The sequence below is a fragment of the Stegostoma tigrinum genome, chromosome 6, assembly GCF_030684315.1.
Source record: "Stegostoma tigrinum isolate sSteTig4 chromosome 6, sSteTig4.hap1, whole genome shotgun sequence".
Classification (NCBI taxonomy): Eukaryota; Metazoa; Chordata; class Chondrichthyes; order Orectolobiformes; family Stegostomatidae; genus Stegostoma; species Stegostoma tigrinum.
Genome location: NC_081359.1, coordinates 73069885 through 73096283, shown reverse-complemented (window position 1 = coordinate 73096283; position 26399 = coordinate 73069885). Strand labels below are relative to the sequence as shown.

The 26399-nt window shown below is 40.7% G+C and overlaps 1 protein-coding gene across 13 annotated transcripts in view; it reads right to left on the bottom strand.

Annotated features, from left to right (window-relative positions):
* Positions 1–3346: 3346 nt before the first annotated feature.
* ift88 (intraflagellar transport 88 homolog) overlaps positions 3347–26399 on the bottom strand; it is a 309288-nt gene continuing 286235 nt past the window's right edge. For 7 of the 13 annotated variants that reach the window (XM_048532509.1, XM_059646664.1, XM_048532510.2 and 4 more), the window contains 2 exons: positions 17062–17175; positions 3347–3950 (listed from right to left, as the gene is read on the bottom strand). In XM_048532509.1, coding sequence (XP_048388466.1) covers positions 3829–3950; positions 17062–17175 — 236 coding nt within the window. In that variant the 3' untranslated portion in view covers positions 3347–3828. Of the gene's footprint in view, positions 3951–17061; positions 17176–26038; positions 26100–26399 lie in introns of those variants that run through there. The other 6 variants (XM_048532514.2, XM_048532512.2, XM_048532518.2 and 3 more) reach the window with 6 other exon arrangements.

Genomic DNA, 26399 nt, shown 5'->3' with positions numbered 1-26399 from the left:
AGGGAGACATCAGAGGTAAGTTCTTTACTCAAAAGAGTGGTAGGGGCGTAGAATGCATAGGTGGAGAGGGTAGTGGAGTTGGTCTCATTAGGGGCATTTAAGAGGCTATTAGATAAACATGGATGATAGTATAAGGTAGGGGTGGAGGTTAGATAGACCTTAGGCTTAGAATAAAAGATCAGCAAGCATCTTGGGCCGAAGGGCCTGTACTGTGCTGTACTGTTCTACCTTCTGTGAGACAGATGACATAACTGAGGTATCAAATGAATATTGGCATTACCAAGAAGGTAGATGGTATCACTACTCATGGTGACAGGAGGAATGTTTATCACTTGAAGCATTCAAAATTGATAATGAGGAAATCTTGAATAGACTTTGGTACTTAAGACACCAGGATGAGATCCATTCAAGGGTAATGATATAAGATAGAGCGTAAATTTCATGGACACTGGCCATAATCTTTCAGTCTTCCCCAGATTCAGACGTGCCAGAATACTAGAGAATTGCAAACATTACACCCTTGTTCAAAAAACTATTTACAAGGATAAGTTCAGCAACTACAGACCAATTAATTTAACTTCAGAGAAAGGGAAACTTCTAAAAACAGTGAATCAGGATCAAATCTGTAGTCATGCAAAAAGAAGGGCTGATTAGGAAGAATCAGTTATGGATTTCTCTCATGGAAATTGTGTTTAATTGGCTTGCTGGAGGTTTTTTATTTGAAGAGATAACAGAAAATTTCATGAGATTAATGCTGTTGATGTGGTGAAAATGAACTTCCACAAGACATTCTGTCCAATATCACATAACGGACACGTGAGAAGGATTATAGCTCATGGAATAAAAGGGATAGCAACAATGTCGATATATAATTGGCTGAGTGATAGAAAACAGAATAACGGTCAATGAAATTTTGCAGGCTGGAGGAATGTTTGTAGTGAAATTCCCTAGGGTTTGGTATTGGCACTGTTGCTTCTCAGATATATATTAAAATGCAGGGACAGTTTCAAAGTTGCAGACAATGGGGCAGCACGGTGACTCAGTGGTTAGCACTGCAGCCTCACGGCGCCAGGGACCTGGGTTTGATTCCAGCCTTGGGTGACTGTGTGGAGTTTGCACATTCTCCCCATGTCTGCGTGGGTTTCCTCCCACAGTCCAAAGATGTGCAGGCTAGGTGGATTGGCCTTGCTAAATTGCCCGTAGTGTTCAGGGGTGTAGGGGGATGGGCCTGGGTGGGATGCTTCATGGGGCAGTGTGGACTTGTTGGGCCGAAGGGCCTGTTTCCACACTGTAGGTAATCTAATCTAATCTAATGTGAAACTTGGAAGTATTGTAAACTATGAAGAGGACACTGTCGAACTCCAAAGTACAGAGACAAGTTGGTGGAATGGGCAGAAAAGTGATACGTAGGATTTAATGCAGAGAAGTGCGCAGTGATATATTTTGGTTGAAAGAACATGGACAGAGAATATAACAAAATGTACAATTCTAAAGGGGGTGCAGGAGCAGAACGATCTGGGTGTGTGTCTGCATTGAGCATTGAAGATGGCAGCACAGGTGAAGACAGCAGTTAACAAAGCATACAGTATCCTGGCCTTTATTGCTAGGGGCATAGAATACAAGAGGAAGGAGGTGTTGCTAAATTTGTATAAGACTTCAGCTAGAGTCCTGTGTATAGTTCTGGATGCCACACTATAGGAAGGATTTGAATGCATCAGACAGGGTGCAGAAGAGATTTACAAGAATGGTTCCGCGGATGAGAAACTTCAGTTATGAGGATAGACTAGAGAGTTTGAAACTATTTTCGTTGGAGAAAAGGTGGCTAATAGGAGATCTAAAGGAATTTTTCAAAATCATGAGGGGGCATCGATTTAAAGCAATTTGTAAAATAAGCAAATATGAGATGAGAAAAAATCCTTTGCATACAAGTGGATCAGGTCTGGGGTGCAATGCCTGTACGTATGGTGAAGGCAGGTTCAATTGAAACTTTGAATTGGATGATTATTTCAGTGGAAAAATGTGTAAAGGTAAGAAAATGCAGGATATTAGCACTAAATCAGGATGCACATTTGGTGTGCTAGTGCAGACACAGTGGACCAAATGTCTAGCTTCCGCGTCGTCATACATGTGTGATTCTACTTGTGTGATTCTGTGAAAAGGATTTTTCCTCATCTGTCTTAAGAGAAACCCCTTATTTTTAAACTTGATTCCAAGTTTTAAATTATCACACAAAAAGGAAGTCCTTTGGAGTTCTACCATGTTATAACACCCCAGGATCTTGTATGTTACAATCAAGTTGTCACTTTAGTCTGCTAAGTTTCAGGAGATACAAACTTATGGTTTTGGAGTAGATTTGTAGCTTGGGTTGTGGGTGTTGAGGTTGGTAGGCTTGCGGAGCTGGTTTCTTGTTTCACAGACGTTTCGTTACCGTGCTTAACATCCTTAGCACAGCCTCTGATGAAGCGTCGGTGTGTTTTCCCACCTGGTTTCTAAACTCTGGAGTCCGTTGAGATGGACTGCCTCACTTCTAGTTTTCCTTCATGGTGGAATGTTTCTGGGGTTGAGTTCAACGTTTTTATTAATAGCATGCTTCGTGGAATGCCAGGTTTCTAGAAATTCCTAAATTTAAACTGATCCCCACCATGCCTTTGGCAATGATGGGACTGCTTTTCATCACTGTCCTCATCACTACTCCTATCTGTCACCTTCTGCCATTTTAATTCTACTTGCAGTTCCAACCTCTTCCAACCAGTTCAAAAACTCTCTTTTTCGGCCTTCCTTCTGCTAGGGCCATTCTTTCGATTTGTTTCTGTTTGGGACATCTGTCGCAACCTTTCTTCATAAAAAACCAGGACCAAAATTCCTCTTAAAGCCATTGTATTGTCACAATTCTCCTTTATCAGTGAAGTCTGCAACAATCCATAGTTGTTGATATTCTGAGTTACTAGAATAGACCATTGATTATAGATCATAGAATCCTTAGTGTGGAAACAGGCCCTTCAGCGCAACAGGTCCACACCAACCGTCAGAGCATCCCACATAACCCCCTCTAATCTACACATCCTTGAACACTATGGGCAATTTAGCATGGCCAATCCACCTAGCCTGCACATCTTTGGACTGTGGGAGGAAGCACCCAGAGGAAACGCATGCAGATATGGGGAAAATGTGCAAACTCCACACAGACAGTCGCCCGAAGGTGGAATCGAACCCGGGTCCCTGGTACTGTGAGGCAGCAGTACTAACGACTGAGCCACTGTGCCATCCCAAATAGCTAGTTTATTGTATAGAAGGCAAGTTTGGTAATGAATGCTTTGGCTTATTTACAAAACTACAGTGACATGGATCAGTTTTGATTTTATGTTTAATAAAGAAAGTAACGTTCAGAAATAGTACAAAAATGTAATCACACTGGCACAAAAGTAAATAAAATGTTGACATGCCTTCAATCCTAAATATGTAAATATTTTCCTTGTCTATAAATGAAATATTAAATAGTTAATCACAGATATTCAAATATAATTACAACTAGAGATATTAGTCTATCATGGAACATGCCTTGCAAAGAATTATACAACTACCATTGCCTTAACATTATATGACAAATATTAAAGTATCAAAAATATACAAGTTTTATATTTACAAGGAACTTAATAGTTAATTACAAATGTAATAAAATGTATTAGCAAGCACATTAAAGCAACTATAATCATGACAAGTATAGAATAAGTATATTTAACATGTACATTATCAAAACAAGAATATTGTAAGTCATCTATGAAAGTGATATTTCTTTTGGTTTTTTTTCCACCCAAGTGAATGCAGTTATTACTCTGGTAACAAATCATCTCCAAGTTCTTCATCTGCAAATTCATCTTCTTCAACCCGTTTTCGAGCTGCAGTTCTGGGTCGTTCTATTTGTGGCCCAAGTGGATCCACATATGAAGCATCTATATAGACAGTAACGAAAAATGCATTCGGAATTGTACATATTTTCACAAAATTTTATGTAGATTACTGAAACCATTCAAGATTAATTGTTAGATGTTTCTAATGTATGTTTGAAATCAAACTGGATCCAGCAGTCAAAAATATTGCTTAAAACAGATTTGACTTAACCTACCTGGTTGTTGATGTATAAGCATTCTCAGTATCCTTGTACATCAGTCAAGGAAAGTAGACAGGGAGGCAAATGGTATATTGGCCTTCAGTGCAAAAATATGAGTTCAGAAGTAAGCATGTTTTACTGTAGTTATACATACCTTGGTGGGACCACATCTGGAGTATTATACGAGCCAGAGAGACAGTACAGAGATTCACAAGGCTGATATTGGGACTAGCTGATCAGTCCTATGAGCGGAGACTGGTTTGAAGGACCCGTATTCACAGGGGTTAAGAAGGATGGGAAGTGATCTGATTGAAACATACATACAAAATTCTATCAGGACTGGGCAGACTAGATGCAGGGGGAATCATTTTCCCTGGTTGGGAAGTGTAAAACCAGGAGTCAGTCACAAGATACAGGATAGGCCATTTAGGGCGAGCTAGGGAAATATTCCTTCACTCAGATGGTAGTGAACCTGCAGAATTCTTTACCAGAGAAGTCTGTGGAGGCAATCACAGAATATATTCAAAAAAGATAGATATATTTTAAATATAAAGTTATCAACGGGTATGAGGAGAAAGTGGGAAAATGTCATCGAGACAGAGGATTGGCAATGTTGATGGTGATTGGTGGAGCAGGCTTGAAGGGCTGAATGGCCTACTGCTGCTCTTGGTTTCCATATTTCTCCCTGAAAGATAGTGAGTGCCGTTTTGAAAACACAGGCCACAGCTACCAGATGATTATCCAAATAGAAATGACAGAGGAATATGGGAAAAAGGCAGGGGAATGCCACCAATCATAATGTTCATTTGGAGAGATGATGAGGATATTCTGTGAAACGAATGACTTAATGTCTTTGGCTTTTGATTCACAAATCAGAATTTTGGCTGTGGCTTAAATAAAACAGTGAAAATCAAGGTTCACTTAGAAACCTGACAGCTTTATTTCTGCTGTTATAGAAATGGAAGCCAAAAACTTGAATTACACACACTAGTAAACTACAGGTACATTCAGAGTCATCACAAAGATCAAGGCAATTTCACAAACTTGTAAATTATGTGTCAAAAGAGTTCTAAAGATACACAATCTGCTTTGACAAAACAAAACATTATTCTTAACTCTACCCTAAAAGGGCAATCCTTAATTTTAAAACCATGCCCTCTACTTCTGGTTTCATCTGCAAGAAGAAATATAGTTTTCACATCCACTTTGTCAAGGAAGTTCGGATCAGTCAGAGCAATGGTGGGAGCAGAGCAGAGCAAACTTGGGAATAAACAGCAGCAGGAGTTTCCAGATAAATATCTGAAAAGTGGGGCCTAGGTCAAGGTCATGTGAAGTAGCAGTGGGAACAGAGCAGAGTTTGTTAGAAATAGAAAACAAAAATGAGAAACCTAACTTTGATCAGTAGTGGGTAAAGTTGTGTAACCGGTTTATTGTCTATAGTTGATAACGTTCACAATAGCAAGGGAATTTGGCCCTGTGGAATGCTCCTCCTGCGATATGTGGGAAAACCTTGCATGAAAATATAGTTGCTATGATCAGTAAATTTGCAGACAGTACAAAAATTAGTGGAGTTGGGGATAGTGACAAAGGTTATCAAAGGATACAGCAGGATATAGACCACAGAATCATTGAGATGTACAGCAGAGAAACAGATCCTTTGGTCCAACTTGTCCATGCCAACCAGAATAAATCTAGTCCCATTTGTGAGCATATGGTCCATATGTTTCTAAACCTTTCCTATTTATATACTCATCTAGATGCTTTTTTACATGTTGTAATTGTAGCAGCCTGCACCACTTCCTCTGGCAATTTATTCCATACATGCACCACCCTCTGCATGAAAAGTTGCCCCTGAGGTCCCTTTTAAATCTTTCCCGTCTCACCTTAAATCTATGCCCTCTAGTTTTGGACTCCATTACTCTGGGGAAAAGACCTTGTCTATTTACCCTATCCATTCTCATGATTTTATGGACTTCTTTAAAGTCATCCCTCAGCCTCCAACACTCCAGGCGAAAACAGCCCTACTGTATTCAGCCTCTCTCTATAGCTCTGGCAACATTCTCGTAAATCTTTTCTGAACCCTGTAGGGGTGACCTGTACCTGGCCAGGTAAGGTGGCTTGTACCTGAACACATTAAGCACCCATGCCTGTTTAGAAGATGGCAGACAGAAGCTAAGCAAAATTAAGCAGCATGCTCACACAGTGAAATACAATGGTACCTTTGAACAGAACTGCTAGAAGGTCAGTAAAGGAATGCTATATGTTTCCAACCAAGACAGTTCGGATAAAAGAATGCCTTAGGACAGATAAATGACCAATTCCAGCTTTATTAATGGAAGGTGATTATCCCAGTAAATGAATAATGTCAGGTCCTAGATTAGCCCCTCAAACAGCTGCAAGGATAATAGATGACGTTATTTTGTAATAAACAGTTGCATCTTTGAAGCTGCCAGCAACATTAAATAGTTTCTAGCTAAAAATGCTCTAATCGTAGAAGTTGGTTTCAATACATAACCAGGATACAATACAAGCCTTAATAAAACATTTAAGCTTAGATGCAAAGATTGACTAGCCTGAGATGACACCTTCTCTTATGCTCTGAACAAGACAGATTGATCACAACCCATAAATTACAAAATACTGACAGTAGAAGTAGTTGTACAACGTTACACTCATAATTAATTTTATAACAGAAGTTAATCTTATAGCAATTAGTTAAAACTAACTGACTTTTTATTTTTACATTATGTAATTGGGACAGTGGGAAAATAAAAGGAGTAACTGAATGTGATTAAAGACAGCACCAAAACACAATGGGTAATAGAATATGAGCTGTCCTTACAGACAAACAAGCCTGAGAAAGACTCGAAGGAGTATAGTCATTAAACTTCTGGAATGCAAATGACTAGGATGCAGAGGAAGATCCCAAGGCCTAGTGATTACAATGTCTAGTTCATACCCTACGATCATGGGAACCTGGGGCTGTCCATGGAAGTGACCATCACTGATTAGGTGTCCCACAGTATTGGGTGTTTGAATTAAGGGGAAGGACAATGACAATGTTGTATTTGACCATTGTAACTCAAAATGTATAAAAATGCTGTATCTCTTTGTAAAAGCAGAGTATGTCATTGATCTATCTTATCAAGCCAGATTTGAGGAAGATCCTTTGGCCCTCTCCCTGCATAAATCAGCTTCTGTTCGAATCCAGCACTCCAAGCAGCATCTTAGGTCTGCTGTGTTCATCCAGGTCTACACTTTGTTATTTGGATTCTCCACCATCAACAGTTCCGATTATCTCTGTTTGAATCCTGCCTGCCTCCTTTATCTCAGGTCAGGAAAAACGTTCCTACAAACCCTTTCAAGTTTCACAACATCCTTCTTATAGTAGGGAGACCAGAACTGCGTGCGGTACTCCAATAGTGGCCTAACCAAAGTCCTGTACAGCCACAACATGACCTCCCAACTCCCACACTCAATGCACTAACCAATAAAGGCAAATACCAAAAACCTCCTTCACTATTCTACCTGTGATTCCACTTTCAAGGAACTATGAACCTGCATGCCAAGGTCTCTTTGTTCAGCAACACTCCCCAGAACTTTACCATTAAGTGTATAAGTCCTGCCCTGATTGGGTTTGCAAAATGCAGCACCTCACGTTTATCTACATTCAACTCCATCTGCCACTCCTTGGCCCATTGGCCCACCTGATCAAGATCCCGTTTGTACTCTGAGGGAACCTACTTCGCTGTCCGCTGCAACTCTGATTTTGGTGTCATCTGCAAACCTACTATTCATACTTCCTATGTCAATATTCAGATTATTTATATAAATGAGGAAAAGCAGTGCACCCAATACCAATCCTTGTGGCACATTGCTGGTCACACACCACTTGTCATGAAAAGCAACCCTCCACCACCACCCTCTGTGATCTATTTCGATACAGAACTGGTTTGAAGGTAGCTAGTTCTCCCTGCATTCTGTGTGATCTAACCTTGCCAATTAGTCTACCATGAGGAACCTTGTCGAATGCCTTACTTAAGTCCATTTGGATCATGTCCACCGTTCTGCCCTCATCAATCCTCTTTGTTACTTCTTCAAAAATCTCAATCATGTTAGTGAACCACAATGTCCCATGCACAAGCCATGCTGATTTACCCTAATCAGCCCATGTAAATTCTGTCCCTCAGGATTCCCGCCGACAACTTGCTCACCACTGATGTCAGGGTCACTGGTCTATCATTCCCTGGCATTTTCTTACCAAGTTTCTTAAATAGTAGCACCACATTAGCCAACTTCCAGTATTCCAGCATCTCGCTTGTGACTGTCAATGATACATGTATCTCAGCAAGAGGCCCAGCAATCTCTCCCCTAGCTCTCCAGAGTTCCAGGGTACAACTAATTAGATACCATGGATTTATCCACTTTTATGCATTTTGAGACGTCCCGCACCACCTCCTCTGTAAAATGAACATTTTTCAAGATTTCGCTATTTATTCCCCCCTTTCTCTATCTTCTGTAACCTTCCTCACATCAATCACTGATGCGAAATATTCATTATCTCCCCCAACTCCCGCAGTTCCACACATAGGTGGCCTTACTGTTCTTTAAGTGGCCCTACTCTCTCCCTAGTTATACTTTTGTCCTTAATACATTTGTAGAATCCCTTTGGATTCAGCTTAACCCTATTTGCCAAAGCTATCTCATGTCCCTTTTCTGCCCTCCTGATTTCCCTCTTAAGTACACTCCTATTGCTTTTATACTCTTCCGGGGAATCACTTGATTTCTGCTATCTACACCTAACATTCCCTACAGCTAGCAGCCATCCCCTTCACCCTAACAGGGTCTCCAGATTCCTGCCATCTCATTTTGAAGACTTCCCATTTTTCAATCATCTCTTGACCTGTAAAAATCCACCCCCATCAACTTTTAAAAGTTCTTGCCTAATATTGTCAAAACTGGCCTTCCTCCAATATTGAACTTTAACTTTTAGATCCAGTCGGTCCTTTCCCATCACTATTTTAAAACTAATAGAATTATGGTCACTGGCTGCAAAGTGCTCTCCCATTGACACCTCAGTCACCTGCCCAGCCTTATTGCTCAAGAGGAAGTCAAATTTTGGTCCTTCTCTTGTAGGTGTAACTACATACTGAATCAGAAAATCTTCTTGTACCCACTTAGCAAAGTCCTCTCTATCCAAGCCTTTAACACTAAGGCAGTCCCACTCTATGTTTGGAAAGTTAAAATCCCCTACTATAACCACCCTATTATTCTTATGGAAATCTGAGCTATCCTTACAAACTTGTTTCTCAATTTCCTGCTGACCACTGATGGTGGCTGTTGTTTGGGGGCGGGTGGTGGTGGTTACAGAAGAATCCCATTAAGGTGATCATCCCTTTCCTATTTCTCAGTTCCATCCAAATAACTTCCCTGGTAATATTTGGCCATAATATCCTCCCTAAATTCAGCCGTTATGTTATCCCTAATCAAAAACACCATTACCCTTTCTCTCTTGTCCCCCTTTCGATCCTTCCTATAGCATCTACACCCTGGAACATTAAGCTGCCAGACTCGTCCATCCCTGAGCCACATCTCTGTAATTGCTGTGATATCCCAGTCCCATGTTCCTAACCATGCCCTGAGTTCATCTGACTCACCTGTCAGGTCTCTTGCATTGAAATAAATGCAGTTTAATTTACCAGTCCTACCTTGTTCTCTAGTTTGTTCCTGCCTGCCCTGTCTGTTTGACTTACTCTTTTTCTCAACTGTACCAGTCTCAGACTGATTGACCTTCCTCAATATCTCCCCGAGTGGCCTCACCCACCCCCTTACTAGGTTAAATCCTCCTGAGCAGCACTAGCAAATCTCCCCACCAATATATTAGACCCCTTCTAATTCAGGTGCAAGCCGTCCTTCTTATACAGGTCGCTTCTACCCTAGAAGACATTACAATGATCCAAAAATGTGAATCCTTCTCCCCTGCACCAGCTCCTCAGCCACACATTAGCTCTATCCTCCTATTTCTACCCTCACTAGCTCATGGCACTGGGAATAATCCAGACAGTACCACCTGCAAGGGCCTACTTTTTAAATTCCAGCCTAACTTCCTATATTCTCTCCTCAGAACCTCATCCATTTCACTTCCTATATCATTAGCTCCAATATGTAAAATGACCTCTTGCTGGTCCCTCTCCCCTTTCAGAATATTCTGCAGCTTCCAATATATCTTTGATCCTGGCTCCAGACAGGCATCACACCATTTTGACATCTCACTGTCAGCTGAAGAATCGTCTATTTATGCCTCTAACTAGAGTACCTCCTATCACAGTCAATTGCTTGGAACCTGGCGTACTCACTGTTACATTAGAACCAGTTTTGTTACCAGCAATCTGGCCGTCAGTGCTACATTTCCCCGAGAGTCCCTCACCCCCTACATGTTCCAAAACAGCATGCTTCTTTGAGATCGGGATAGCCACAGGACACTCCTGCACTAACTCCCTCTCCTAAATTTGCCGGAGGTCATCCATCTGCCTGACTGTATCTTCAGTTTATCTCCCTTCCTGCAACTGCCATCCATCACAACCTTTTGCTCCTGTAAATTCCTCACTCCCTCTAACTGCCACTGCAACTGATCCATGCAATCCAATAGGATGTGCAACCAAATGCACTTCTTGCAAACATAATCATAAAATGAAAACTCTCCCTAACTGCACATCTACTAGAGGCCATCCTTGCATCTTAATCTACAGACCTAGAAAAGAGCAGTCTTACTGCTCTAAAAACATGGCTCCAGGCTACCTTATTACCCAAGTTTTTTATATTTTTAAAGTTTAATCAAGATCTCAATCACAACATATAATAAAAAAATCCCACTCACTACTGTATATTTACAAAAGAAAACCAGTAAGGTTACACATGGAAAGGCCTTTAGCTGGTTCCCTGCTGTGATCTCCCATACACCGGCTTCTCCAAGGTCAGCTGTGAATTCTGCTGTTTATTTTTCTTAGAACAGGAACTCTGATGTCCAGAGATAGTTGAAAACAGGGGTCAGATAGCAGTTTATTTCTCCATTTGAATCAGTGCCCATGTAGTCACTGCCCTTTGTCTGTCTTCCTCCTTTTTGAAGTGCCATTGTTTTAATCTTTTGTTTTCCCAAAGTTCTAAATTTATGCAACAGCTTAGAAAACAGCAATTACTGTTCCTGGAGTTCGAGGAAATCAGCTCCAACGCTGAAAATACTTCAAAAAGGGTGCAGCTCTTACAGCCACAACTCCGTCTTGGATTGCCTAGAATCCTTTGCAGATGGAGTTTAAAACTGACAAGCATGCAACAGGAAAATATACAGCAAATAGAAGGAACCTTAGGAGCATTGATATACAATAGGATCATGGAATGCATGTTCATAGCTCCCTGCAAGTGGCAACATAATTGGATAAGGTGAAGAAGGCAAATGGCATGTATGCCTTTATCATTCGGGGTCATGAGTTAAGAAGTTGGCAAGTCATGTTGCAGCTGTATAAAACTTTAGTTAGGCTACATTTGGAGTATTGCATGCAGTTCTGGTCGCCACACTACAGAAAGGATGTGGAGGTTGTGGAAAAGGTGCAAAAGAAGTTTACCAGAGTGTTAGAGACAAAAAAAACTGCAGATGCTGGAATTCAACCTAGACTACCAGGAGGCTGGAAGAACACTGCAGGCCAGGCAGCATCTGGAAGAAAGGAGCAGTCAACATTTTGGATATTACCCTTCTTCAGCACTGAGAATGTTGCCACAATGTCACCTGGATTGGAGAGCATTTTCAATAGGAAAGACTGGGCAAACTTGAATTATTTTGGTTAGAGCATCAGTGGTTGAGGGGGTGACCTGATAGAAGTACATAAAATTATGACAGGCATGAATAGGGTGGATAGTCTCAGTCTTTTGCGCTTGGTAGAAATTTCTAATACTAGGGGGCATAGGTTTAAGATTATAGGGGAAAAGTTTAAAGGGATGAGCAAGGAGAGGTTTTTTTTTTACAAAGAACATGGTCAATGCTTAGCCAGGGTAGGTAGGAGAGCAGATACAACTGCAATGTTTGAAAGACATTTAGACAGACACATGAACAGATTGGAAAGAGGGATAAGGATAATGTACAGGCAAATGGGATTAATTTAGGATGATATCACAACTGGCACAGAAACAATGCTTTTATACACTTCAATTAAGTCACCCCTCGGTCTTTAACTCCAGAAAATACAGGCCCAGTGTGTTCAACTTTGTCTCATAAGACAACATACTCATTCCAGGTACAAATCCATTAAAACCTCCTCTGAACTGGCTGCAAATCATTTACATTCTTCTATAAGCAAGGAGGCCAAAACTGCATACAGATGTGGTATCACCAATGCCCTATAAACCATCTCTCTCACTGCTTAATGTACTACAGACTGATCACTCAGCACCTTCTGTTGCTGAAGTCTCACTCCTAATATCTCTTTGCTGCATATCAAACACAGCTTCCAAGCATGTTAGTGGTTTGCACATACCTTCAGCCATGGTAGGCACATGATAGAAACACCCTGAGACACAATGAATCAGATTTTGTCCTCTTGCAGGACAGGATCACTTAAATCAGGAGAGAGAAGCTACTGACAGGAAGAGGACTACCAAATATCCATCTTATCCGTGCATTTAACAAGATGATTCTCAGGATCATTTGGACATGTGACACCTGGTGCTTCCAGAAGACAAGTTTGTATTTCAGTTCTCCTGTCACAGACTAAGATGTGGTGGACTATAGGAAGATGCTGACAGTAATGAACATATACACCAAGGTGCCTGGTGCAGGCCTGTCAATTAACCTCAAGTCACTGGCTAGAAGTTTGGAGAAGTCTCATGCCACCATGTCACAGGGCATCATGCAGAGCTTCAAGCTCATATTTTTCAGTGAAAATAGTGGGCATCTCCACGGAAGTTCTACCAGACTAACTCACCATGGAACATCTGTTAATCATTGTCTCAGCTACAAAGGCAGTCCAGACAGTGTTCTACTGACTGTTCTGCGCTGTAATGGAAGCTCTGGTTGTAAGGTCCCTGGCTGCTGATATTTAAGCACGAACAGCTGCCATCTAGGACGCAGATTTAGTGTTTTACTGGGCATACAGACTCTCAAAGCAGTCCAGCATTTTATGAGAATTGCTAAGTTGCAGCCAGGTGGGAAGGGAGGAGTCAACGTGCTGCACAAACCACCCTCAGAAAGACAGCATTCCTGCTTTCACCATTATCACTCTGCCAGTGCCCATGTTGTTGTCTCTTAGTCAGCCTATCCATTCTGTTGCCGCCCACACCTAAGTGTTGGAATCTGAACCAAGCGTTCATGCCCCAGAGCTGCCGGAGGGCTTCTTCACAACTATCTGTAGTTTCCCCCATGAAAAAAAGCAGTGCTCCTGCAGCCACGGTGCAGTGACTGGGTGGGGTTATATATTGGACTTTTAGGCCAAGAAAGGGCACTACAATACTGCATAAAGATAGTAAACAAAATAGGAATTAGGCTTTTTTTCGTTCTTCATGTCTTACCAGATAAAGTCGCTGTGTGAAGGCTTCTGGCTGTTGCCTTATCAAATGTTATACATCATACAAAAGAGAAAGTGCTAGAAAAGCTAAAAGGTCTAAAAATTGATAAATCTCCTGGCTCGCTGGGCTACATCCTAGAGTTCTGAGGGAGGTGGCTGAGTAAATAGCGGAGGCTTTGGTCGTAATTTTTCAAAAGTCACCGGAGTGGGAAGTCCCAGACGATTGGAAAATTGCTGTTATAACCCTCTTGTTTAAGAAAGGATCAAGGCAAAAGATGGAAAATTATAGGCCGATTAGCCTAACGTCGGTAGTTGGTAAAATTCTAGAATCCATTGTCAAGGATGAGATTTCTAAATTCCTGGAAGTGCAGGGTCGGGTTAGAACAAGTCAGCATGGGTTTAGTAAGGGGAGGTCGTGCCTGACAAACCTGGGAGGCTGCTGAGCAAGGTGAGGGCCCATAGTATTCGAGGTGAGCTACTGGCTTGAATTGAGGATTGGCTGTCTGACAGAAGGCAGAGAGTTGGGATAAAAGGCTCTTTTTTGGAATGGCAACCGGTGACGAGTGGTGTCCCACAGGGTTCAGTGTTGGGGCCACAGCTGTTCACCTTATACATTAATGATCTAGATGAAGGGACTGGGGGCATTCTGGCGAAGTTTGCCGATGATACGTAGATAGGTGGACAGGCAGGTAGTACTGAAGAGGTGGGGAAGCTGCAGACAGATTTAGACAGTTTAGGAGAGTGGTTCAGGAAATGGCTGATGAAATTCAATGCGAGTAAATGTGAGGTTTTGCACTTTGGAAAAAAGAACACAGGCATGGACAATTTTCTAAATGGTGAGAAAATTCGCAAAGCAGAAGTACAAAGGGATCTGGGAGGGTTGGTCCAGGGTTCTCTAAAGGTTAACTTGCAGGTAGAGTCCGTAATTAAGAAAGCGAATGTAATGTTGTCGTTTATCTCAAGAGGGTTGGAATATAAAAGCAACGATGTGCTTCTGAGGCTTTATAAAGCTCTAGTTAGGCCCCATTTAGAATACTGTGTCCAATTTTGGGCCCCACACCTCAGGAAGGACATACTAGCCCTGGAGCGTGTCCAGCGGAGATTCACACGGATGATCCCTGGAATGGTAGGTTTAATGTATGATGAACAGCTAAGGATCCTGGGATTGTACTCATTAGAGTTTAGAAGGTTGAGGGGAGATCTAACAGAAACTTACAAGATAATGTATGGCTTAGAAAGGGTGGACGCTGGGAAGTTGTTTTCCGTTAGGTGGGGAGACTAGGACCCATGGGCATAGCCTTAAAGTTAGAGGGGTAAATTTAAAACTGAAATGAGACGACATTCCTTCAGCCAGAGAGTGGTGGGCTTGTGGAATTCATTGCCACGGAGTGCAGTGGAGGCCGGGACGCTGGATGCCTTCAAGGCAGAGATTGACAAATTCTTGATCTCAGAAGGAATCAAGGGCTACGGGGAGAGTGCAGGGAATTGGGGTTGAAATGCCCATCAGCCATGATTTAAATGGCGGAGTGGACTTGATGGGCCGAATGGCCTTACTTCCACTCCTATGTTTTATGGTCTTATCATGGATACTGTGACATAAATGTACTGATGGGGGTGTGGAAGTTCCTTTTAACTAAAACTAAGGCCTCAGCATGCAGTCTTCTTTACTTCATCTGATCACACGCACCACGTGCAATCATTCCTTGGCTTCTCCTCCTACTACTCTTTCTTTGAAAGTAGCCTTTTGAATCCCTGGAGGTAGCAACTAGCCCTTCCTAATCATGAGGTTGTGAAGGCAGCAACATACAACCACAAACATAATCAATATAAACTGCAATATCCCAGCTTTAGGAAGCCCCTGGTTTCCTCCATAATGTAATGTTTGATTCTGTTGAAGGGAAGATAACTGTGTAAGCCACCCCTATTAGCTCCATCACGGAAAATGTAAAATCACAATAGCCTCAGATGACCAGAATGCTGCTCTCTCATTAGAAAGAGACAACTGATGATGAGTTTTACCCAAGGCTCACCGTGCATCAGACAATGTTGAGAAGGAGGGACCTTCATGGTAACCTCAGAAGGTATGGGCATTGAACACAGACCGTTAGCATCACCTGCATCACAATCTGTCACCCAGCTAACTGAGTTTCCATACATGTGGGAGAATTGTGGAGGCAAGGATGAGCACCCAAACATCAACTCTGCAGCTATTTTGGTATAACCCTGTCAGAAACAGCATTCAGAAACAAATTTTCACAGAATCACTATAGTTTGGTATCAGGCCAGTTGGCCCATCAAGTCCACAGAGACCTTTGGAACAGCATCCCTCCCAGCACCACACCCCTCCTCTATCCCTGCAACCCAGTATTTCCCATGGCTAACCCATCCAGCCTGCATATCCCTGGACACTATGGGCAATTTAGCACAGCCAATCCACTTAACCTGCACATCTTTGGATTGTGGGAGGAAACCCACATAGACGTGGGGAGAGTGTGCAAACTCCACTCACACTCAGTCACCCAAGGCTGGAATCGGGTCTCAGGTGAGCCACTGTACCACTCTAAATTTTCTGGGCACATATTTTTCAGCGCTCTGTGACATTCTTATCCAAAGTATTACTTAGAGGTCTTACAAGCAAAACAGCAACACCTTCAATTCTAGTAGTTAAGTGGTTCTTCAAGTGTAGTCCTGTTCCACAAGGGCACTTCAAGTAGGTCAGGGGCTTGTCTAAAATGTAAGACACCGATGTGGGACATTATGGCTAAAAGTACATATGAGAACAGGCCAATATCCTCAACCCCACCATGTGCATAACATGACACAATTAGACTGGCTCCCAGGTGCACAGCACAAGCTGTTTTTCAGTATACATTCTCAGAAGATTACTATAATGATTTTATAATACATACTAGAAGGCTTCAAATGAATGTGCTCTCTTGCAACATTAACATGACTTGTTCCTGGCGTGAATTAATCAGATGATATTCAATCTAAAAATAATGTCAAATAATTTATTACATTTAAAACAAAAATAGCAAAATATTTGTAATTTCTAAAATTCTGCTGAGTCTACTCAAGGTGGTAAGCAAAATCAGGTGCACAGAATAGGTAGAATGGTAGAATCTATCTAAGTGGTCAGCCGGATGAAAACGGTTTGAGAACCACTATGACAATATTTTGTACCATCTTAGCTTGTTTTAGGGATATTAGATATCTAAGATGATTTTGATGGCAATAAGTCTTCCATTAATTAATATCATGAAATATCTGCTATTTTCACATATTCAGAATATAGAACTATTTATTTGCTTTGCCCAATAATCACTGTACAATTTTCCACATCACCAGCATATATTAAGAAAGACCTTAAACTCAACATAAGAATAAGAGCCATGCACTTGCCTATATCTTTACTGTTGCTTGTTTCATAGGGATCATTAACTCCAGGCAATGACTTCAACTTTGCACTCATCCGTTCTCCTTTAACACTGGTAACGTAGCTACTTTGACCATTTTCTGAAATAACGCAAGACAGGGTGAAATGTAAATATGCTCACAAAAATGGGAATTTGAATCTTTGCATCAGTTCTAAGGCGGGGCATCAATAAACATGAGCGGGTTTTAGAAATTTACTTCAAGTAGGTTGTTCAGATTGAACGGTATTGGATAAGCCATCCATTTTTTGTAGTATCTGACATCCCATTATATTTACAATCTGACATTCAGTTCCACTGCAGAAAATGGAACTGAATACCAGGTACTATTATGGCAAACAGCAAATTCAAGAATGTACATTTTGCACAACTACTCAAGAAGAATTTCTATCCCTCAGAGTAGCACTGTAGAAAAAACTGAACAACTTATGCTGGGTTCACAAGAATTGTTTTGAAGTTAGCATAGCTAACAAGCCTACATATTCCAAATATTCTTCAAACACTACTTCCTCATTGCCTAGATCCTGTACTTTCAGAATCAGATGGTCTGGGCTGATCAAAGAGAAGATGAGAAGTGGTCAAATCAGTAAATTAGATAACCTTTCAAATTATGAATTGTATCAACAGAGCTGGTAAATCTCTGATAAAATTGGAACTGTTAGAATTAATAAAACTCTAATATATGATGTATTTGAGGACAGGTTATAACAAGCAGACTCAAAAACCAAACAATCTATTTTCAATCTTCTGGTAGGTTATACAAGGAAGTAGACCAAATTTAGTTAACACAATCCTGCAGTTTGCTAAGTTATTGCATTGTATTTTATGAATGCAATGCCAAGGTTATTTCATGTTGACAGTTCTTCATATTTCAAACTTCAATGAATTTTGACAAATTGGAAATTTCTAAAAACACATTCTGAAAGTCAGGTTTAAATGCAATCAGAATTGAAGTAATCAAAGTCCTTTGTGTTCATTTAGAAAGTTTCTGTGTGAAATATTGCACAAATATGATCTTATATGATCACTTTAATTCACAATAATTTATGAATAATAATATTCAGAATAATTAATGACTAAATTGGCAGAAACATTGGGAAGTTTCATGCAGTGGAAGAAGTAAAAACATGTATTATTTTAGGTCAGCTTTGTTTGCTGCCATTTATTTTATGTCTTTGCTGCGTTGGGATCTAGATAGATCAAAGTACATATAACTCTCAGCATAAAGTACACAACATTGATGTCATGTCATCTAATGGAAGATACTGTTGTACTTTCTCCATATTCTCTGCCTCCTCTAAAACAGCAAAAATTTATCTTATATTGACTCCCTATTATCATTTGTCAGATAAAAGTTAAAGAAGAAAATGAACTGTTGAATTCAAATTGGGTTGAATTTTTCCATTGTTTAGCAAACTGCTTTCTTTGGTGTGATTCAAGGTCGAAGGTTTGTCACGACCAATGTCGACTTTTCTCATGCAGTCATCTGCTCTTCGACTTATTATTTATGCAATCAGTCTCACTGGCCGCTGGCTCAGGTAATCACGTGGCAGGAGTAGCAGGAGCACTTCCTGCTTCCATGACTTTGTGACATTCATGAATTTCACGCTACATTTAAACCCCTACTCCACAGCACCTCAAAAGACTACAAGCCAAGAAGTACCTCTCAGTGTGCTGTTGGCAGGAAGCTTGTAATTTAGGACCAAATAGCCTACCCACTAAAAAGCAATGCAAACCTGGAAGGCTGACAGCTTCCAAATGAGCAAGCACTATGAAAGTAATTCATAAGGCATAAGATACATGTGTGTAGATGCACGTGATTCAGATGTGTTCTTGCAGCCAAAGCAACCTGACAGAAGCATGTAATTCTAAAGTGTCACGAGCTCCAAACTGAATTCTTGAAGGGTTGATGTGGGTGTGATGGTCAGAAGCAGTCCCTGAAGATGTGGTGAGACTTGTAGTTTTATAAAGTCCACTTCTGTTGAGGAAGGGCGGAAGAAAATAGTGTCCATACGGCATGCAGGGAAGTAGGATATCTAGATAAAGGCTTGGAAAAGCAAAGAGGGGAGTTGCTGCCACCATTGAGGAGGTTAAGTAACTTACCACAGAAATCCTAGCTTCTCACCTGCTCTGATAGCCACAGTACTTATAAGGCTGGTCCATTTCAATTTCTGGTCAATGGTAAACCTTACCCCATTGATAACGGGGGATTCAATGATTGGAATGCCATTGAACGTCAAGGGGATTGGTTGAATATTCTTATCGGAGAAAGTCTTTGTCTGACATTTGTGTGGTATGAATGTTACTTGCCACTCATCATCCCATGCCTGCACAGTATCCAGGCCTTGCTGCAGTTGTGCATGAAATGCTTCAGTATCTGAGGATTTGAAAACAGTGCTAAACAGTGTTGAATCATCTGCATCATCTCCATTGCTGAGCTTATGATGGAGAGAAGTCATTGACAGTAGTGGCAGAAGGTCGTACCCAGAAAATTTCCTGCGCGATGTCCCATGGCTGAGATGAATGATGTCCAATGACTCCAAACATCTTGTGTGTTAGGTATGACCCTAAACAGTAGGGAATTTTCTCCCCAGTTCTTATGGACTTCAATTCTGCTCAGGTTCTTTGCTTTCATATGCAGTTCAATGCTGCCTTATTGTCAAGGGCAGCCTTCCTCTCTTTCCCTCAACTTCAGTTCTTTGGTCCATATTTGGACCAAGGCCTCGGTGAGGTCAGGATGTGAGGAGATATAGTGGAACCCAAGTTGAGTATCAGTGAGCAAGTGTCTGTTGAGCAGGTGCTGCTTGACAGTAAAGTCGATGAAACCTGACATCAATGACACCCAGAAATGTCATGCAAGCAAATCTGCTGGCGGGGGAATGTAAAATTCTGTACAAAAGTTTCAGTTTGTATGTGAACTTAAGCAAAGCCTTGGTCCATCCCAAAGCATTTCATTGTGACTAATTTTTGAAATATGATCGCTGACCTCACTCCCCTCTCCAGATACCGAGTTTGAATCAGCACTTTATTTAATATAATATTTGACAGTAGCTTCAACACTACAGCATACCCTCAATATCACACTGGTGTGACAGCTAAATGTTTGAAGGGGACTTGAAATTATAACATTTTGATTCCGAGGTGAGAGCCAAGACAAGCAACTTTGGTTAAAAATTAGATTTTCCAGGCACAGTAGCACATTGAGACCCTGGAGCAGACTGAAATTCTGTATTTGCATTTTGTAAATATTGTGAATAGAAAGTATATTTCACAAAGAACACATTCTGGACAAAGGAAGAAATTAAAACTAACTAAGGGGGCACAGATTATTGATTGTGTGATTTTTTTAAAAATTGCAAAATTTGTATTTATTTTGTTAAAAGTTTAATTATTTAACCAATATTTTTGCTCAGCAAGAAGCAAGTTGACTTCGTACAGCTCAATATCAGGGTTGAGAGAAAAGACCATTTTGAGAGCTGTAGCAGAGATCATTCAGTAAAGATCTGTGCTCTGAAGAGAAGGAACAAGTGCAATGGAACTTGCAATTTGCTCAAGTAATTGCTCAGAAATGGAATTTGGACCACATTGAGGGTTTGTAGTTCATGCAGCTATTTGCAAGTGTGATAAATATCTTGTGGAGTTTGAAACATTTACGGATAAATCCAAAATTGCACATGGCTAACAGACGGACGAGTTCAATGGACACATTTGTTCATGTTTGTGAAACAGGTTATTTCTAAATTTTGGTTTAAAACTTGACTTAAAAACTTTGAAAAATTTTAGTTACTGACACAAAATTGTTCAACAAGCAACTTCAAATGATCTGATTGTGTCACTGTGACACAATGATGAAATGAGATTTTAGAAATCTTGGTTAAGACTTTTCCATGATGAGATGTTGGCATCATGGTTTACAATTTTTAATGTATGACAAGTTTACAATTATTGAAGTGTGACATATGAAGTATAGGTAACATGGCTGAAAGTAAAGGTATTTACAACACATTTTATAACACATAGAAGGACATTAGATCACTGCAGTGAAAAACATCCACGGCAAAGGCAGATGTGTCATAAATATGACCTTCATGATTGCTCAGAAATAGACTCTGACTAACTTTACCAGAGTACAAGTAGTAAAGTTACAGATTATCCACACTAATGAATGCACCACCAACCTCAGTTATCGAGTTTGTCAAAAGACCCTTTGGCAATGGTAGCACCAGTTGTTCCATATACTATTAATGTTTACAGAATTAAATTCATGATCCATATTTCAATAGCTGCCTATTTCCAACAACTGCACATTCTGGGTGCTATATTTGATCTATGAAGAGTTCCTGACCACAAGTTTGTATCATTAAGACTGCCTGTTTCTGCCTTTATAACATTGCCTGATTGTGCCTGCTTCTGCTCATCAGCTACTGAAATCTTCATTTATGCCCTTATCACCTTCAAACTTGACTGTTTCAACACAGTGCTGACTGGTCTCCAACAGTCTACTCTCCATAAACTTGAAGTTATTCAAAACTTTGCCACCAATGTTAATAACATGCACCACATCCTGTTCAACAATGAGCTAACTAACCTGGATTAGCTCCTGGTCAAATGATGTTTTAATTAGAAAATTCTTATCTATGTTTTAAAATTTCTCCATTTCCCTATCCTTCCCGAAGTCTGTAACTTTCTCTAGCCACAGACACTTCAGGGATAGCTGCAGTTTCTATTGTTTCATCATTGTAGTTGTGCTTTCAATTACCTATGTCCTTAGCTCTGAAAGCTCTCTCCTCTTAACTTCTCCATCTATCTACCTTGTTCCCTCTTATGCTATATTATTTCATCAGATGTGGGCACATTGGCAATACATTATCCATCCCTAACTGCTCTTGAACTGATTGGCCTACTAGACCATTTTACCAACCAGGTTACAGGCCCAAACTAACCATATGGATACCCACCACCTGTTACAAGGCCTACACAACATAACGGGATACAAAATGAAGCAGAATAAATTGCTGACAAAAACATCCCTCCTTGAAGCGCTGAATGCTTTCTACGCTCAGTTTGAGCAGAATGCCTGTGGGCACAGTGTGCCGCCAACCCCGGATGCACCTGTTCCCTCTGTCACAACTGCAGACATCAGAGCAGTCTTCTTGAGAGTAAACCCAAGGACAGTGACTGGCCAAGACGGAGTCCCTGGCCACGCACTTTGATCCTGTGGAGAACAGGTGACGGAAGTATTCGTTAACATTGTCAACCTCTCCTTGCTGCAATGTGAAGTCCCCACTTGCTTTAAGAAGATCATCATCATCTCAGTACCAAAGAAAACATATGCAATGTGCCTCAATGACTACCACCCAGTGACTGTGAATTCCATAATCATAAAGCGCTTTGAGTGGTTAGTTCTGGCCCACATCAACTTGAGACTCCCAGCCTGCCTCGATCCCCTCAATTTGCCTACTGTTGAAACAGATCCACAGTGGTCTCAACTTCTCAAGCCCTACTTTCACCCCTGGAACATTTGGATAACAAGGACACCTACATCAGGTTCCTACTCATCAAATACAGCTCCACCTTTGACACTATAATCAACACCTGACTAATTTCAAAATTCCAAGATCCAGCTCGGCTCTGCCGTCTGCAAGTGGATCCTCGGCTTCCTGTCCCACAGACCACAGTGAAGATAGACAAAGCATCTCCTCCAAGACAATGCTCAATACTGGCAACCAGCAACGACATGTACTCAGCCCCCTACTCTACTCCCTGTACACCCACAGCTGTGTACCAAATTTGTACAAACACCATCTACAAACTTACTGATGACACCACTGTTGTAGGCCAAATATCAAACAATAACAAGTCAGAGTACAAAAACGAGACTGAGTGTTTGGTATCATAGTGTAATGATAACAATCTCTCTCTCTCTCAATGTCAGCAAAACAGAAGAAGTGATTATTGACTTCAGGAAGAAAGCAGGACAACACACTCCTACCTACATTAACAAAGCTGAGGTGGGGTGGGTCAAGAGTGTCAAGTTTCTAGGAGTGATAATAACCAACAATTTGTCCTGGACCTCCCATGTAGATGTGACTGCCAAGAAATATCAACAACACCTCGTCTTCCTTAGGAGGCTTAGGAAATTCAGCATGACCATAAGGACCCTCACCAACTTTTACCGATGCACCACAGAAAGCATTCTATTAGGGTGGTCAACAGTCTGGTATGGCTACTGCTCTGCCTGGGACCATAAAAAACTACAGAAAGTTGTGTGCACAGCCCAGGCCATCACGGAAGCCAACTTCTCATCCATGGGCTCCATCTGCACTTCTCGTTGCCACAGAAAGGCTGCCAATATCATCAATGACCCTTTCCACTCCAGTAATATTCTCTTCTAACCTCTTCCGTCAGGCAAAAGATATAGAAGCTTGAACACATGCACCAATAGAATGAAGAACAGCTTCTTCCCTGCTGTTGTTAGACTGCTGAATGGTCCTCTCTAATTTCAAATCTAATGTTGACCTTGCTTTTGTGCATCTCCTGTGCAGTCGTAACCCTGTATGCCTCGCTCTGCCAAAGCAACCTATGATCTGTAGGTCCTTATTTGCTATGATCTGCCTGTATTCCTCGCAAAACAAAACTTTCTACTGTACTAGGGTACACATGACAATGATAAATCAAATCAACAATTTAATGGGCGGTTAAGAGTCAATCATATTAGTGAACCTGGAAGCCAAGAGTGGGCCAGACTAGGTAAGGATGGCAGATTTCCTTCCATAAAGGGTATTAGTGAACTAGATAGGTTTTTATGACATCCAATGATAGTTTCATGCTTATCATTGGTGAGCTTACTTTTTATTTCCAGATTTAATTGACTGGATTGAACCACAGCACTAACTTGAACTTCTGGATTATTAGTCCAGTAACATGATCACTATGCTGTCTTTTCCAGTGCACTGATTTCAAAATCCTCACTTTCATATTCCTACACTGGCTCAATCTTTTCATTCTGCTCCACCAATAGTTCTGCAGGCATATTACTCTCTTCCATTTCTGCTGTTACAGACTTCCTCTATTTGTTTAACAATCTTATTTAAGATGTTCCTTAAAATGCGTATCTTTCACCCAGATTTCATTCTTCTGAACTAATATCGCTATATATGGCTCAGAATCATACATAATTGTTAATACTTCTGGGAAAAACTTGGGCATGTTTTATTACATTAAAGGCACTATGTAAATATAATCTGTTGCTGTTATGATTGTAGTTATGTCTGAATCAGGCCTCAGATCATAAAGTACAGATGTATTAAGTAAAGATATTAAGTTCTGCATGACACTGTCAATTTTATTTCTAATTACTGAACAGTTTATTCCCTGCCCCAAAATCTGATGAATCATCTGCACTTTGTGACCCACACTTGATTGTCCAATGATAAATTTGTAACTTAGAGAATTTCCTGCTAATTTTTGACTCTGCTCAAAGGGATTAGGTACATTTAATGGCATTAATATTGTAAAGGAATTCAGATAATGATTCTCAAGGCATTCTGTTGAATAAATAATCCTATGACCTTTTTTTTATCTGAAGAGAAATCTGAACTTGGAACACTGAGGAAACATAAGCCCATTTTAAATTCTTTAATCTTGTATCTCTGTGTCAATAGTTTACAGCTAAAACAGTTCCAACAGAGCAACTTGGATTTATATAGAACATTCTGCAATTCTGAAACAGCTAAATTGTATGAAATAGGAGTGGGAATCCAGTAATAGAAAGGAAGGTATCTGTAGGTAATACTAAAAAGATAGATTTCACAGAACAAAAACAGAAATTGCTGGAGAAACTCAGCAAATCTGGCAGCATCACAAAAAGGGTCACTGGATTCAAAACATTAACTCTGTTTTCTCTCCGTAGATGCTTAATGAGGTTTGAGGAAGGAAGTTCCAAAGTGTGAAATCACTGCCACAACACGCTGACAGAGTAAACATATAACAGAGCTAAAATGACAGAGGGGAATATGCATGCAGTAGCCTGTTGGTGGAGAATACTGAAACGGTAAAGTTTGTGGAAGGATTTGAAAATTATGATTTTGACATCGATGCACTCCTAGAGGGATGGGAATCAGTGCAGACTGGAATAGAAATTGGAATTTTGTATAGCTTAATTATGTCTGATGTAATTTGAGAACCAAGCAAGGAGCAAACATGAGGCTAGACTCAACATAGATTTATTAAGTCTTTATAGGGCAGTTGGACGAAGAAATAAAGTTGACAGGAGAATGTAGACAATCTTGGTGGTGGTCAAGGTATGGGGACTGTTGCTTTCCAAATCTATATCAGCCAATTACCACTGCATTGACTTATTCTCAATCATTAGGAAAGTGATAGAGGTACTGTCAACAGTACTATCAGCAGGCACTTTTCAGAATAACTTGTTCATTGATGTTCAGCTTCGGTTCCACCATGGGCACTTGTATTTAGACCTCATCATAAGCCTTGGTCCAAATTTAGACAAAATAACCAAAGTTATAAAAAGAAGTGAGTGACTGTTCTTGATGTCAAGTCAGCATCAACGAGCCCAGCAAATTTTAATTCATTGAGAATTGAGAGAAGTGGAATTGTCCAATGGTCGCAGTCAAACCTAGCACAAAGAAAGATGGTTGCGACTGCTAAGGTTAGTCATCTCAGCCACAAGACATTGCTGTAGGAGTTCCTCAGTGTAGTTTTCTAGATGAAAACATCCTCATCTGCTTGATCAGAGACTCATCCTCTAACATTATGTCAGAAATGGGAATTTTGACACTGGTAGCACTGTGTTCAGAGTATCTCATGCCTACTTGGGATGGGACCTGGACAACATTCAAAGTAGGGTTGATAATGACAAGAATATTCAGGCCATGCAAGTGCCAGGTATGGGCCTTCTCCAGTAAGACAGAATAACCACTCACCATAATGTACAATGCAATTATTATCATTGAAATTCCCACCATCAACATCTTCTGGGGGTCACTATTAATCAGAAATTGAAATCAATCAACCATACAAATACTGTGGCTGTAAAAGCATGTCAAAAGCTGACAATTCTCAGTGAGTAACACATGTCATAGCTTCTCTATACATTTCGTTACAAGACACAAGTCAAGAGAATGATGGAATACTCTTCACTTGCCTGGATGAGTCCAGCTCCAACAGCACAAGAAGCTCAAAGCCATTCATTTTGAGTGGCATGCTTTGTCATTATCCAACTGCTTCAACGTTCACTTTCTCGACAGCCAACAGTATGCACCAGGAACAAGCTGTGCAGCAACA